This window comes from Spermophilus citellus (assembly GCF_964194105.1).
Source record: "Spermophilus citellus genome assembly, chromosome: 7".
NCBI lineage: Eukaryota > Metazoa > Chordata > Mammalia > Rodentia > Sciuridae > Spermophilus > Spermophilus citellus.
The window spans coordinates 99048064-99064622 of NC_138188.1; the positions used below are offsets into that span (position 1 = coordinate 99048064).

At 40.0% G+C, this 16559-nt stretch overlaps 1 protein-coding gene across 1 annotated transcript in view; it reads right to left on the reverse strand.

Moving 5' to 3' along the window:
* Positions 1 to 16559, reverse strand: part of DRD3 (dopamine receptor D3) — a gene marked incomplete at both ends in the record, with an annotated part of 42108 nt that overhangs the window by 19695 nt on the left and 5854 nt on the right. The window contains one exon of the mRNA XM_081302688.1: positions 4851 to 4963. Coding sequence (XP_081158814.1) covers positions 4851 to 4963 — 113 coding nt within the window. The remainder of the gene's footprint in view (positions 1 to 4850; positions 4964 to 16559) is intronic.

Genomic DNA, 16559 nt, shown 5'->3' on the forward strand with positions numbered 1-16559 from the left:
TTTATTTGTAAAGTGGGGATAATGCACTCACCTGGCTGGATTGCTGTGAGGGTGGGCAATAATGAACAAAAAACTGTGTCTGGCACATAGCAACAGTGGAAATAATGGTAGCATTGTTACTTTTAGACTCATGTAAGTTAGGATTAGCACAGAACTAGCCAGGGTATTCTGTGCTAGGTAGATGGATGTGCTTCACGTAGTCCAAGGGAATGGAACCTATAGAGGTGGGCTGCCATAGCAAAGGGGCTACTGATTGCAACTCAGAGAATACTAGTGGGGGACTTAAAAGACCAATTTTTCTAATTTTGCTGCAAGGATTGAGCACTTTTGTTTAAATGAATTAACTGAAATGTATCTTCTGACTCACAATTCCATCAGCAGGGTCTATGTGGCTTGTCACTCTACTGAAGGTCTCAGTACCCTGGCAGAGTTTGATTTCCACCCAGAGGCCAGTCCCAAAGTGGGCGATGGGGTGGGGGGTGGAATTGACGAGGGTGCCTCTTCAGGAAGCTGACAATGGGAGGAAAGAGGCTGGCCTGGGTGGGAGGGCCTGACTCTAACTCCCGCCTGGGTTTAATGAGCCCCAGAGCTATGTGAGGGCTGCTTTTCACCACCTTTTATTTGGTCAGACAGGGGGCTCAATAAATCTTTAGTTCCGTGGACTCCCCTCGTGGAGTTGTTGAAGGAGAAAGCTTTTTGCAAATGACTGGAAAGCCCTTTGCAAATATAAAGTGCTTATTTAGATGCAAACTAAAAATCCAAGGTGCCTGTGACTCATCTGGTACCTATTGTGCTCGCTGCAAAGGCGCGGAGGCATGCCTGTGTGATGGGTGCCATTTGAGAGCCACTTAAAGAACTCCCTGGTGAATGAATTTGGTTGCATTATTCCTGGGCTCCTCTCTGAGGACTCTAATTTTCACCGCTTGGTCGTGTCCTCCTCTTCTGACACATTCTCAGCCGTATCCCCTAGTTAGCTCTGAACCAGGATGCGGTGGGAGGGGGCTGACCTACTAGGAAGGCATGGAACCCCAGGGGAGGGGGCTTGTGCTCCAAGGACTTCCCACTCTGCTTTTTTTAAAAAGAGAAAAAGCGGCTTTAATCCAAGTATCCAGAGCTGTGCCTCAGAATCTAATGACAATAGTATTACTTGCTTTCAAAAACCCTTTTATCATTTCCTTTTCTTTCCTATCTCTCTTACCACCCTGTTATTACGGACTGGGGCTTCATGACCAAAAAATACTGAATCCATTTGGTCAAGTTTGTCAGACTGGTGACTGGCATTGTGTGAAGACCAAAGGTCTGTGTGAATGACTGCATCTTTAATGAATTGACCAGCTATTTGGCATCACATGAACAGATTTTAATGCTGTGTACAGCAAACTGCTGTGAAGGATAATGGAGACAGCTTTTCTGAGACCTATTTTCATTCCTAAAATTGGGAGGGGGCTATGTTTTGAGGTTTGGTGAGGATTGATCTGTAATGAAGTACAAGCCTAGAGGAGCCTCCTCTGCTGGGATTCAAGGCTTAGCTCATCCTTGCCAGGTTTCAAGTAGTGAGTGCTATGCATTATGGGAATTTTCCTATATGGGACAGCAGTCAATTCAAGGTTTATTCTTGATGGTGTTTTCAGTGGCATGTGTGTTAAGCATGGCTGCTGCTAGCAAAATGGCGCTGTTGGTGCAAATTAGAGACAAGTGCCCCCTCCTGGCTAGCAAATTACAGAAAGGCATCCTCTCATGGCATGCCTCAGGGCTTGATAAGGGCTGGCTGCACTCTGTTCCCACACCCTTGTGTAGGGCACAGCCTCCTCGCTGCACCCATACCACTTGTGTGTGTGAATGTGTGTGGGCAAGAGGGGTGGGAGGGGCTGTCCCAGCTTCTCTCCAGAATTCTCTTTATACTCTGTTCTCCCTCCTTCCAAGGTTAATCTTCTCCCATCCTTTCATGTCCTTTCCAAAGATGCTTATTTGTGGTATGAACATGTCTACTCTCAGCCAGGGACCATTGAATTCAGTTTAATACTCTTTGTTCAAAGTTCTCCAATAGGCACAGCAGGGAGATTGACAGGTGAGAAGGACCTAGGGCTAAAATGGTGGAGGCCATGATAAAGCAAACCAGCTGCAGCCCACAATTTCTATAAATAATATATTCCCTAAAACATGTAACTACGTGTCCAGAAATTACACAACGGACTTAGATGTTCGAGCTAAAAATATTATAAAATACCTATCTCTTCACTTTTTAACAGCTTTATTGAAATTTAATTCACATAATTAATCCACTTAAAGAGTAAAATTCAATGTTTTTGGTATATTTACAGAATTATGTAACCTGTCTTCTATTTTAAAACACTCTTAAATGGCATTCTTTCCAGCATTATAGACTTGTTCTTTAATTTTCCTTCTCAGTTGACTAGTTAATCAAATGTTAAAAAAAAATCCAGTTGGCTAGTTGGTTTGCGGTATCAGCATCAGCAGGGATTTTCATATCTGTTCTTTGGTTATTGTTCAAAGTTTCCCTTCAGCACACAGAAGCAAGTTGAGGGCCGGTGCTGTTGAGGACACAGCATTGAGCCATGTGAGAAAAGGCAGGCTGGATATGCCACAACAGCTACACAGAAATCATTATGAGGTCTCAGGGTGGCTCAGTAAAATGATAGGAATTCAGAAGGGCTTTATGGAAAAGGAGGCTGTTCTGATAGACCTTGGAGCATGGGAAGGATAGAAGGAAACCCCAAAAGAAAAAAATATTGAAAAAATGAATTGAGACCATATTGTGGAAAACTTTGAATCCTGGTCTGTGGAGGTAATTTTAGTTTTTATTCCATAGATCAAGGAGACACTGAAAGATTTTGAGAAGGGCAATGGAAATTAGGGCTATACTTCTGGGGGAATTCTGATGGCATGAAAGACCAGTTTGAAAGCTGTGAAGTTCAGGTGAGAGGTCATGGGTGTCTAAAGTAATTAGGGGGCAGTAAGAAAAGAAACAGAGGCAAATCTGAAAATTGTAGAGTCTCTACACATAGATTGCTTGATTATGGGAGATTAGGAAGAGAGAGGAGTGAAACAAAACCCAGGATTCTAGGACAAAGATGGTGTCAGTAAAGTCAGTGAGAGATCACTAACTCAAGATGGTTTGGTGTTTTAGTTTTTTTTTTTTTTTGTATTATAGGAGCCATTGGGATATCTGAAATTCAGAAGAAAAGGTAGGGGTATAACTGGAGATTTGGTGAGATTAACACAAAACTTAAGAGTATTAATTTGGAATCAAAGAGACATGAATTCAAATTCTGGCATGACTTTAACTAGATGCAAGTCTTTGGCAAATTTTTTAAAAGAAGGAAGATTAGAATAGTACCTGAGTCATCATTAAGATGAAATAATGCATGTGAAAACTTGGCACAATGTGGTAAATTCTCAATGAATGCCAGATCTTATTTGGGGTCACCTGTTGGAACTGTGGAGTAGATAGATTATACTATTGGGAAAAAGAGAGTAGATGAAAAGAGAGGGAGGACATTCAGGACTTAGAAGAGAACCTTGGAGGCTCTTGACTGTCAGCATTGGGCAGAGGCTCAAAGACCACCTCCTTCCCACAGAGCTCTCAGGGGGCCTGCTAATGCCTGGTAAATCTAAGGCTTGGGTGGGGGAGAGGACAAAGAGAAGAAGAAGACAAAGAGAGAGAGAGAGAGAGAGAGAGAGAGAGAGAGAGAGAGAGAGAGAGAGAGAGAGAGGAATCAAGGAACAAAGGACCCAGAGTAAGGGCAATGAATTCAGGTACTCTTAAGCATAGAAAGTGGTGTTGCTCAGATGGAATACACAGAGAGTCGGACCAAAATTCCAGCAGCCAAAATGCTTCTTTTTTTTTTTTCTTTTTTCAGTGCAAGGACTTGAACCCAGGAATGCTCTGCCACTGAGCTCCATCCCCAGCCCTTTTTATTTTTTTGAGACAAGGTCTTGCTTAGTTGCCAAGGCTAGCCTCCAACTTGCCATCCTCTTATCTCAACCTACCGAGAAGCCAGGATTACAGGCATGTACCACCTCGCCTGGACAAACACCAAATCTTAAAAATCTATCGTTCTTTACTTACTTTTCTTAAACATTGTGAGGAAAATCTATAGGTCATAGCCCTGTTTTCTAAAATTCCCTTTCTCCTGTATCCACCTTTCTCTCCCTCCTGAAAATACTCCCATTCCTGCCTCTTCCACCCATCTTCCTTACCTCTTTCACCAAAAACAAGTGAACAAACAAATAAGTCAGCTACAAAATTTCCTACCAACACAGTCAACTCACCTCTGTCCTTTTCCTTGCTCCTCCCTCCCCCCTTTCCTTCCAATTATAAATCACAAAAAGCCCCCAAAGATGGTGAAAAAGCAAACCCTCTTTATGGGTCCGGAGGAGAGGAAAGGCTGGGAAAGTTTATAGAGTAATAATTTCTCTCTTGTTTCTTCTCACCTGCAAACCATAATTTAAAAGAAAATGAGCGGCCCCAGTGGTACATTCCTGTAATCCCAGAGATTCAGGAGGCTGTAGCAGGAGGTTTGCAAGTTCAAAGCCAGCCTGGGCAATGTAGGCCCTAAGCAACTTATCAAAACTCTGTCTCAAAAGAAAAAATGAACTGGGGATGTAACTTAGTGGTGAAGCACTCCTGTGTTCAATACTAGTAATACCTCCCCCCCCAAAAAAAAGCCCCCAAAATAAAATAAAATGAAGAGATGAGAGGGAAAAAATGTCCCAGTGGCAAGTACTATTTGGAAGTAACCCCAGGACTTTGAATGCAAAGCCTGTGCCTCCTCCCCCCAATTTTGGGCTCCTCTCTCCAAAGCATGGAAGGGGAGTCCCAGCCTTACCTGTCTATGCTGATGGCACAGAGGTTCAGGATGCTGGCTGTACACATCATGACATCCAGGGTAACAAATATGTCACAGCAAATGCGGCTGAAATTCCAAACTCCACCTGTTACCTGAATGTCATAAATGAAAAGGATGTTAATTTTTCCAGTTTAAGGAACAACCACCCAACCAACTCTTCTACCTCCCTTGTGTTTCTCAGCACAGATGCCCATATCCCTCCCTGCTCTCTGACTGTTGTTGGTACCATTGTTACCGTAAGGTAGATGAGTGCCGAGGGAATGCCAGGCTGTCCAAGACTGGATGCTAAAGAAGGGACAAATTCACAGAATGTTAGGATGTAATGCTGGAAGTGATCTTCCAAATAAATTAGTGCATTGTGGTCCACAGTGAGTTACTCATTAAGGATGAGGATTTCTGAATCCTCCATAAACCTAGTGAATCAGAATCTATGGTTCAGGGGCCTGTGAATCTTCATTATTAAATAAATACTCTTAGACATACCAAGGTTTGAGAATCACTGATCAAGTCAAAAACAGGAACACTCCTGGTGGTTTAGTGATATGTCCAGAGATGCACAGCTGGTAGCCAAAGAGCTTGGGTGACTGCTGGATGTGTGTATTAAGCCAATATTGCCTCTCTGAACTCTCTACCCAGTAAAAGAGTTAAGAACACATTTTCTTTTTTTAAAATTTTTTTTTATTGGTTGTTCACAACATTACAAAGCTCTTGACATCATATTTCATACATTAGATTGAAGTGGGTTATGAACCCCCAATTTTACCCCAAATGCAGATTGCAGAATCACGTCGGTTACACATCCACAATTTTACATAATGCCCTATTAGTAATTGTTGTATTCTGCTACCTTTCCTATCCCCTACTATCCCCCCTCCCCTCCCCTCCCATCTTCTCTCTCTACCCCATCTACTGTAATTCATTTCTCTCCTTGTTTATTTTCCCATTCCCCTCACAACCTCTTATATGTAATTTTGTATAGCAATGAGGGTCTCCCTTCATTTCCATGCGATTTCCCTTTTCTCTCCCTTTCCCTCCCATCTCATGTCTCTGTTTAATGTTAATCTTTTCTTCCTGCTCTTCCTCCCTGCTCTGTTCATAGTTGCTCTCATTATATCAAAGAAGACATTTGGTATTTGTTTTTTAGGGATTGGCTAGCTTCACTAAGCATAATCTGCTCTAGTGCCATCCATTTCCCTGCAAATTCTATGATTTTGTCGGTTTTTATTGCTGCATAGTACTCCATTGTGTATAGATGCCACATTTTTTTTATCCATTCATCTATTGAAGGGCATCTGGGTTGGTTCCACAGTCTAGCTATTGTGAATTGTGCTGCTATGAACATCGATGTGGCAGTATCCCTGTAGCATGCTCTTTTAAGGTCTTCAGGGAATAGTCCGAGAAGGGCAATAGCAGGGTCAAATGGTGGTTCCCTTGCCAGCTTTCCCAGGAATCTCCAAACTGCTTTCCAAATTGGCCACACCAATTTGCAGTCCCACCAGCAATGTACAAGTGTACCCTTTTCTCCACATCCTCGCCAGCACTTGTTGTTGTTTGACTTCATAGTGGCTGCCAATCTTACTGGAGTGAGATGGTATCTTAGGGTGGTTTTGATTTGCATTTCTCTGACTGCTAGAGATGGAGAGCATTTTTTCATGTACTTGTTGATTGATTGTATGTCCTCCTCTGAGAAGTGTCTGTTCAGGTCCTTGGCCCATTTGTTGATTGGGTTATTTGTTATCTTATTGTCTAATTTTTTGAGTTCTTTGTATACTCGGGATATTAGGGCTCTATCTGAAGTGTGAGGAGTAAAAATTTGTTCCCAGGATGTGGGCTCCCTATTTACCTCTCTTATTGTTTCTCTTGCTGAGAAAAAACTTTTTAGTTTAATTAAGTCCCATTTGTTGATTCTTGTTATTAACTCTTGTGCTATGGGTGTCCTATTAAGGAATTTGGAGCCCGACCCCACAATATGTAGATCGGAGCCAACTTTTTCTTCTATCAGATGCAGAGTCTCTGATTTGATATCAAGCTCCTTGATCCATTTTGAGTTAACTTTTGTGCCTGGCGAGAGAAAGGGATTCAGTTTCATTTTGTTGCATATGGATTTCCAGTTTTCCCAACACCATTTGTTGAAGATGCTATCCTTCCTCCATTGCATGCTTTTAGCCCCTTTATCAAATATAAGATAGTTGTAACTTTGTGGATTAGTCTCTGTGTCCTCTATTCTATACCATTGGTCCACCCCCCTGTTTTGGTACCAGTACCATGCTGTTTTTGTCACTATTGCTCTGTAATATAGTTTGAAATCTGGTATCGCTATACCGCCTGATTCACACTTCCTGTTTAGAATTGCTTTTGCTATTCTGGGTCTTTTATTTTTCCATATGAATTTCATGATTGCTTTATCTATTTCTACAAGAAATGCCTTTGGGATTTTGATTGGAACTGAGTTAAACCTATAGAGAACTTTTGGTATTATCGCCATTTTGATGATGTTAGTTCTGCCTATCCATGAACAGGGTATATTTTTGCATCTTCTAAGATCTTCTTCTACTTCTCTCTTTAGGGTTCTGTAGTTTTCATTGTATAAATCTTTCACCTCTTTTGTTAGGTTGATTCCCAAGTATTTTATTTTTTTTGAGGATATTGTGAATGGAATGTTTTTCCTCATTTCCGTTTCAGAAGTTTTGTCGCTGATATACAGAAATGCCTTTGATTTATGCGTGTTGATTTTATATCCTGCCACTTTGCTGAATTCATTTATTAGTTCTAGTAGTTTCTTTGTAGACCCTTTTGGGTCTTCTAGGTATAGAATCATGTCATCTGCAAATAGTGATAATTTAAGTTCTTCTTTTCCTATTTTTATGCCTTTAATTTCTTTCGTCTGTCTAATTGCTCTGGCCAGTGTTTCGAGAACTATATTGAATAGAAGTGGTGATAGGGGGCATCCCTGTCTTGTTCCAGATTTTAGAGGGAATGCCTTTAACTTTTGTCCATTCAGAATGATGCTAGCCTGAGGCTTAGCATAGATAGCTTTTACAATGTCAAGGTAAGTTCCTGTTATCCCTAGTTTTTCTAATGTTTTGAACATAAAGGGATGCTGTACTTTGTCGAATGCTTTCTCTGCGTCTATCGAGATGATCATATGGTTCTTATCTTTAAGTCTATTGATGTGGTGAATAACATTTATTGATTTCCGTATATTGAACCATCCTTGCATCCCAGGGATGAATCCTACTTGATCATGGTGCACAATTTTTTTGATGTGTTTTTGTATTCGATTCGCCAGAATTTTATTGAGGATTTTTGCATCTAGGTTCATTAGAGATATTGGTCTGTAGTTTTCTTTCTTTGAGGTGTCTTTGTCTGGTTTCGGAATCAGGGTGATGTTGGCCTCATAGAATGAATTTGGGAGAGCTCCCTCTTTTTCTATTTCCTGAAATAACTTGAAAAGTATTGGTATTAATTCTTCTTTAAAGGTTTTGTAAAACTCTGCTGTATACCCATCTGGTCCTGGGCTTTTCTTGGTTGGTAGTCTTTTGATGGCTTCTTCAATTTCATCCATTGATATCGGTCTGTTCAAATTGTGTGTATCCTCCTGACTCAGTCTGGGCAAATCATATGACTTAAGAAATTTATCGATGTGTTCACTATCTTCTATTTTATTGGAATATAGGTTTTCAAAATAATTTCTAATTGTCTTCTGTATTTCTGTAGCATCTGTTGTGATATTGCCTTTTTCATCCCGTATGTTAGTAATTTGAGTTCTCTCTCTTCTTGTCTTCGTTAGCATGGCTAAAGGTCTGTTGATCTTATTTATTTTTTCGAAGAACCAACTTTTAGTTTTGTTAATTTTTTCAATAGTTTCTTTTGTTTCAATTTCATTGATTTCCGCTCTGATTTTAATTATTTCTTGCCTTCTGCTACATTTGCTGTTGTTTTGCTCTTTCTTTTCTAGGGCTTTGAGATGAAGTGTGAGCTCATTTATTTGTTGGTTTTTTCTTTTTTTGAGGAATGACCACCAGGCGATGAATTTTCCTCTTAAAACTGCTTTCATTGTGTCCCATAGATTCCGATATGTTGTGTCTGTATTTTCATTTATCTCTAAGAATTTTTTGATTTCCTCCTTTATGTCTTCTGTACCCCATTGATCATTCAGTAACATATTTTTCATTTTCCATGTGATGTAGGATTTTTCCTTCCTTCTTTTATCATTGATTTCCAGTTTCATTCCATTATGATCAGATAAAATGCAAGGTATTATCTCCACCCCTTTATATTTACTGAGGGTTGCCCTATGGCTTAATATATGGTCTATTTTTGAGAAGGATCCATGTGCTGCTGAGAAAAAAAGTATATCCATTTGATGACGGTTGATAAATTCTATATATGTCAGTTAAGTCTAGGTTATTGATTGTGATATTGAGTTCTATAGTTTCTTTACTCAACTTTTGTTTGGAGGATCTGTCCAATGGTGAGAGAGGTGTGTTGAAGTCACCCATAATTATTGTGTTGTGGTCTATTTGATTCTTGAACTTGAGGAGAATTTGTTTTATGAATGTCGCAGCACCATTATTTGGTGCATAAATATTGATAATTGTTATGTCTTGTTGGTGAATGGTTCCTTTTAACAGTATATAATGACCTTCTTTATCCCTTTTGATTAACTTAGTCTTGAAGTCGATTTTATTCGATATGAGGATGGCCACCCCTGCTTGCTGACGAGGACCGTGTGCGTGGTATATTTTTTCCCATCCTTTCACTTTCAGCCTGTGTATGTCTTTTCCAATCAGATGTGTCTCCTGGAGGCAGCATATTGTTGGATTTGTTTTTTTAATCCATGATACCAGCCTATGTCGCTTTATTGGAGAGTTTAAGCCATTAACATTCAGAGTTACTATTGATATATGGTTTGTACTTCCATCCATGTTTGATTATTTATCCTTTTTTAAAAAAATTTAGTTTGTTTCTCCATGATTATCTTTCCCCTCGCCCTCTGTCTTTACCGAGGCACTTCCCACTGATGGTTTTGGTTATTGTTTTTCATTTCTTCCTCGTGTAGTGTTTTGCTCAAAATGCTTTGCAATGCTGGTTTTCTGGCTGCAAATTCTTGTAACTTTTGTTTATCATGAAAGATTTTTATTCCATTGTCATACCTGAAGCTTAATTTTGCTGGATACAGAATTCTTGGTTGGCATCCATTGTCTTTCAGTGTTTGAAATACATTGTTCCATGACCTTCTTGCTTTCAGTGTCTGTGATGAAAAATCCGTTGTTAACATTATTGGTTTACCCCTGAATGTAATCTGTCTCCTTTCTCTTGTAGCTTTTAATATTTTCTCTTTGTTCTGTATATTGGATATCTTCATAACAATGTGTCTTGGTGTTGGTCTACTGTGATTTTGTGTGCTCGGTGTCCTGTATGCATCTTCAATTTGTATATCTGTTTCCTGTTTTATTTCTGGAAAGTTTTCTGTAATTATTTCATTCAGCAGGTTACTCATTCCCTTGGTTTGAATCTCTGTACCTTCTTCTATCCCGATGACTCGTAAGTTTGGTTTTTTTATGTTATCCCATAACTCATGGATGTTTTTCTTGTGATTTTTTACCAGCCTTTCTGAGTTGGCTAGACTCTTTTCAAGATGATATATTTTGTCTTCATTCTCTGACGTTCTGGCTTCTACTTGCTCCACTCTGATAGTGATACTGTCAATTGAGTTTTTAATTTGGTTTATCGTTTCCTTCATTTCTAGAATTATTGTTTGATTATTTTTTATAATCTCTATCTCCTGATAAAGATGCTTAACTTCTTCTTTTATCTGTTTATGTAATTCATTCTCAATGTGTTCTTTCGCTGCTTGAATTTGCTGTCTTGTATCCTCTTTAAGGTTCCATTCCATCTGTCTAAGGTGTTCCTTGAGTTCTTTATATGACCATTTTTCTGATGACTCTAGGTCCTCCTGAATATTTAGGCTGTCCTGCATTGTTTGTACTCCTTTTCTTCCTTGCTTTTTGAAGCTGCTCATGTTACTTCTTGTTCTGTTTGACTGATGAGTTACTGTTTACTCCTATAAATTTATTAGATGCTTGGGAGTAAAGGTATTAGAAGGGAAGGGAAGAAGTCACTAAAGAGAATGAGAGTAAGCAGGTAGAATTCAAGGAAGGGGGATAAGATAATTGAAAAGAAATGAAAAGACAAAAGAAGAAAAAAAAATAGGAAATAAAAAAAGAAAAAAAGTTAAAAAAATAATAAAAAATTCAAATTAAAATTAGAAGAAACAAAATTAAAAAAAAAATTGTTAAAAAAATTTAAAAAAACAACAAGAAAGAAAAATGAAAATGAAAGAAAAACCCAAATCAAAAAAACAAAAAAAAGAGAAAAGAAAAAAAGAAAAAACTAATAAATGCAGTCTTAGAGTATGATTAACTTCTCTTCCAGTAGGTGGTGCTGTGCCCACCAGGCCAAGTTTCTCCTGTCAATATGCGGGAACCAATCACTGTGCAGCAGCTCCTCCCAGACTGGGCGAGTCTCCAATCCTGAGTGCCTAGGGCCTCCTCTTGTGTCTAGTCATTTCCCACTTTTCCTCTAGCCAGGCCCCTCTCATGGGTGCCGCTCACCACAATACTGGCTACACGCCAGGTCTGCTGCTCCTGGGAGCCCTGTTTTCATGAACGACTGGGCACACTCTCCCAGTTTGCCATTCCCTCAGACCCTAAGTTTGTAGAGCTTGGGGCTGAGAATCCTCAGCGAATTTTACTTGCCCTCCGGTAGCCAAGCCCCCGGTAGCTGGTGCAAGAGAACTCAGCTGTCAGCACTGGTGGGAGCGATAGTTCCGTGCCGCGGGTCCCGCGCCACCTCTGATTCCCTGGGTCTGGCTATCGTGCTCACGGGAGAGCTGGGAGGGGCCCTTAAGGTTTCCCCGATGTGTGGAGAGGGAAGGCTAGGGAATTACACACCTGTAGCCGCAGGTTTCAATGAATTTATCTCCTCCGCCGCAGTCTGATGATGTCAGTTCTCTCCCATGGTGGTATCTCTTGCAAATGGCGACAGTTCGTTTCCCTTTTCCGGACAACCAATGCAACGGGTGGGTCCTTACTGTCTCTCCCAAGCCCCGTTTCAAACCTGTGGCCACTACCTATGAACTCTCGGTAGGCATTTACCTCCGTAGGATGAGAAGGGCTGACCAGTTGTTTCAGCCGGATGGATTAGTGCTGAGTCACAGCTGTTTGTCTGCGGGAAGCAGGTGAACGGGAGCTTGAATTCAGCCGATCTGGGCTCAGTGTGTTTTCTGAGAGGCCCAGACTGTTCACCCCAGATCCACGTCAGCTCAGCATTGCCTAGTGATCCTGAGCAAACAGATTTAGGATGTTTACGACTCCCTATGCCTGCACAGCTGTAGAGGTCAGAGACTTGATCTCTCTGCGCCCGCCGCCATGTTCCGTCTAAGGACACATTTTCATAAAAGATAACTCCAAAGCAAAATCTGCGTGGCTTCTGGTTTGAAATCTTGGAAGCATCCTGAAACAACACCTATAAGAACCTATATAAACTAAGTGTATATCAGCAAGGCTGCCTTTGATCCCCACTGCCACATCCCAGTCATCAAGAGGTGGAGGAAAAGGCTGGTCCAGGGAATTGGAAGGGAACATGTATTCTCTCTATCCCTTGTGGATTTAGCAAGGATGGGTCTGACCTCATGCCTTTACATGTGTTCCAAGCTCCATAACCTCGCCTTCATAGTTAACAAAAAGTCAGGAATTTGGTAATTTAATTTACATTCTAAAGAATTTCCATTTTACTTTTTAGACTTTTACATAACCTAGTTGAACCAGGAAAATGTGCCAGGAAGATTCTCATTTTCTAAATGTCCACAAACTGCCGCTCATGGGCCCTGAGGCTTTGGACATTTGCCATCTTCCTGCCTATGGGTCTGCCATTTGGGGACCATGATTCTCAAGGAGAAGCCCATGAGGCATGGTGCCTCTGGATGGCTGTGTGTTCATGATACCCTTTCTGAGCATGCCCCATGGCTTTTTAAAAGGAAGGAAGAGTAAAAAATAGGCATGGTGGCCTCTGAGATGGCTTCTCAAGAAAAAGAAAAATACTGACTGAATGTGCATAAAGATATTGCTGTTCTGCTCAGCGTTTCTCTTCAAGACCCTTCTGATATAACCAGTTCTCTTTCCCCTTCATTTCTGTTATATCCCAATAAAGCAAGGACTTGAAAGTCTGTCTATCCTTCTCCTTCCCAACAATTTCTTCCCTTTGGATTCATTTCTTTTTGAGCCTCCCATTTTCTCTATATTTGGTCATCTCCAGTATATTTTGAGAAATGCTAACCAGAGGGTTTTAGTTTAAAAGCAACAATGAAAAGTCAAAACATATGATGAAGTCATCATTTTTGTTCGCTTTTGTTATGGATTTACTTTCTTTTAGTTCGGTCATTTTACTTTATATAAATAAAGTCCTAATGTGAATTTACAGGAATTCTGAGAATGAAAAACTTTTAGAAAGGGAGATGGATATATTCTGATCTAAATAGTCAAAATCATACAAGGATTTAAGTGAGAGAGAAAATGAAGGATGGCTTTGCTTACCAAAAAGGACAGTTACGTGCTATGAAATCTACTCCTTGAAGTTGAATTTTATATCCTAAATTTCATTTCAACATATGTCTACTAGGCAACTTAGGTCTTAAATTGGTCTTAAAACTACTTTTTCTTCCCATAATTGTGTTTGTGTGTTGGGGGGAGTGTTGATGAGAGAGGATAGTTAGGACAATAGCCAACCTCAGAACTTGCCGGGTGCTCATTCATTTACTCATGAATTAATAAAACAAGTACCAGTAAAACTCCTAATATTTATTCTGTACAAGGAGGGGACATTATGTGTGTTAAGAAGTTAAACAAAATGTATTACAGAGTCTCTCCTTGAAGAACTTCCAAGATAACTGGGAAGCAAGGCATTCTGGAATACAAAAACTATAGACCAGCGTGAAAGCCTAATACTGTTAATACAAACTTTACATTTATTGAAAAATTATTCTACATGAGTCATCCACCCACATGACCCATTCCAGGAATTTCTATAACTAAAACTTCAGATTTTGAAAAATGAATTTGTTTTTTTCACTACATATGTTCTTAGTGCTTTTTGAAGAATGTTTCATTTGATAAGAGATTAAATGACAGTTACTTAACCATTTCCATAGTAGCAGAGACATTTACTTGTTCACTGTTGCTTGCCCAGCTCTTAGAGTGGGGCCCAGGCATGGGAATATATTTTGGAGGATCGAATGGTCTTGGACATACTGTGTATTCATTCTAAAAACTAACATTTACTAGGTGCTTACTAAGCTCCTGATGTTCTGTTACGAACTTTCCGTACATGGCCTCTAGTACTGAATGTAATCCCATGAGAGAGGGCCATGAAGCTGAAAGTCTCTGAAAAAGCCACATCTCTCTTAAATGTTCTACAGACTGACCTTGACTGAGTAGAACATCATAATTGTGAATAGATGGAATGTTGCAGGTCAAAAGCTACATTATCTTGGACTATCTTAGACCCTTTAGAAAAATAGCCATTTACTTTCAACCTCTGTAACTGACCTAACAGTCTTGTGACTATTAGGTAAGCCTTTTGGAATGTATCACTAACCTTAGCTGACCTCTAGCCTCCATCAGCCATAAAACTAAAAAGCGATTACATCTGAAACCTATACGAAAGAACTTCCCATTTTATTTTAGCCCACCTAATGATGTTCCTACCAATGTATTTGTTGAATGTGTTGATTTGTGACCTTCTTCATTCTGTGGCTATAAAAAAAAAAAGCGCATGTAACTTCTTCCACCTCAGAATGTGTCACTCATGGTAATTTGAATCCATGTTCCCCATGTTATGGTCACTCATTTTGCTCAAAATAAACTATTATTCCTTTAAGCAGAGTTGTTATTTTAAATGGACAGGACTATTATTACCTTCATCCTAGAGAAAGAAGCTAAAGCTTAGAGAGATTAAGCACATTGGTTGTAAGGCCAGTTGAGGCCAACAGGGCATTGGAATGTAGATGGTTAGTATTTGCTACAGGGAGGTATCAAGCCCGGGCAGGCAGCTGTTGCAAAAGGGACGGAAGTGGGTAGACACGAGAGGTAAGGAGAAAATCAAGTGCTCCTCAGGGATTTGTGTGTGACAGACTGTATCATCTCCTTTCTAGAAAATGAGATGCCTTCCTCATTGTCTTTATTCCAGGGTTGCGATAAACAGTGTAAAAGACAATGGTGGCTGCTGCCTTTGGGAGCCAGCTTTCTTTGGAACCCTCTTACAGGCCAAACCTCTCACTGCTGTCCTCTGGCTTACAGGCCTCCACCAGAATGCAACTGGCATTCTGGCTGTCCTCTTTTCCTGTCTCCAGAATATGCTATCAAAATTCTAATTCTCTCCTTGATCTCAGCTGAGTGCCAAGAAGAAAACAACCTGATTAGCTGATTAAAGTAATTCCCACTAAGGTGCCATCACTTAGCCTTCCCTGGAGCTTACTCATTAAAATGAGCCTCTAATTGGTGGGCTTGTAATAGAAATATATATTTTACTGTAGTTCTCCATACCATATAAATAATTGTAAGGCATTAACAAAGAGCAGCAGAAACCCTCACACACATGATCTCATTGCAACCCAGTGAGCTCAATATGATTTCCAATTTATAGAAAATGGAGACATAGAGGGGTTATTTTCCTTAGGACACAACTAGTAAAAGGAGCTGGAATTTACCCCCTTAATATCAACCATGATTCTCTTCTGCCTCTTGGAGATCAGCATCTTGGCACATCACTTCTGAGAAGTATACAATTTAACTCCTTTCTAATATCACAGGAAGGAAAAGAGTTGACATTTGTCCATTCACTTCCTCATATACCCACTCTTTATTGAGTGCCCATTATATACTGGATACTTGGTTTGGGAAAGTGTATTGAAATGAATTAAAACTGTTTTTGTTCCCAGGGTCTCCGAAGACTGTGTGTGTGTGTGTGTGTGTGTGTGTGTGTGTGTGTGTGTTTTAGGGGGAGTAATGTGTGAGTGGGTGTGGGGAATGGAGGGCCTAAAAGATAGATACTAAGAAAATAATAATGATGTAATATGCTAAGTGCTGACAGTGAGATAAGTACAAAGTGTTGGGAGATCATGAAAGGTAAAGCGACACTTAAATTTAAAGCAGGAAAAAAAAAGTAAAAATCTGATTGATTTAAGTAAGGCTCTTTAGAGACCTGATGCTTTCTTCTAAATTCTAATGAATAACTCACTTCAGAATTATAGGCAGCCAGGTGGTGTTACTCTTACTTGCTAATGAATCTAACTAACTCCCTTTGGCAATACAGAAGGTGGGAGTAAGCAAGCATAGTCCTCAGGTACTGAAGTTGGCTATTGATTTTCCACAGACACAGCCTAAGGCAGCATTTCCCAAATTTACTGATTATAAGGCAGCATTTCCCAAATCACCCAAGGCTCTTGTTAAACAAATGATTTCAGACCCCACTCCAAATAATAAGTCCCTCAAGTGATTCTTACTGCCTGGAAGGTTTGGGAAACATTGGTGTGTGGGGGGGTATAACATTATCTTCAGAATGATGTCCCGTAAAACAGAGCTAATTGTGCATTCCTTATGCCATTGGTCTTTTGGCTATATGATCTCC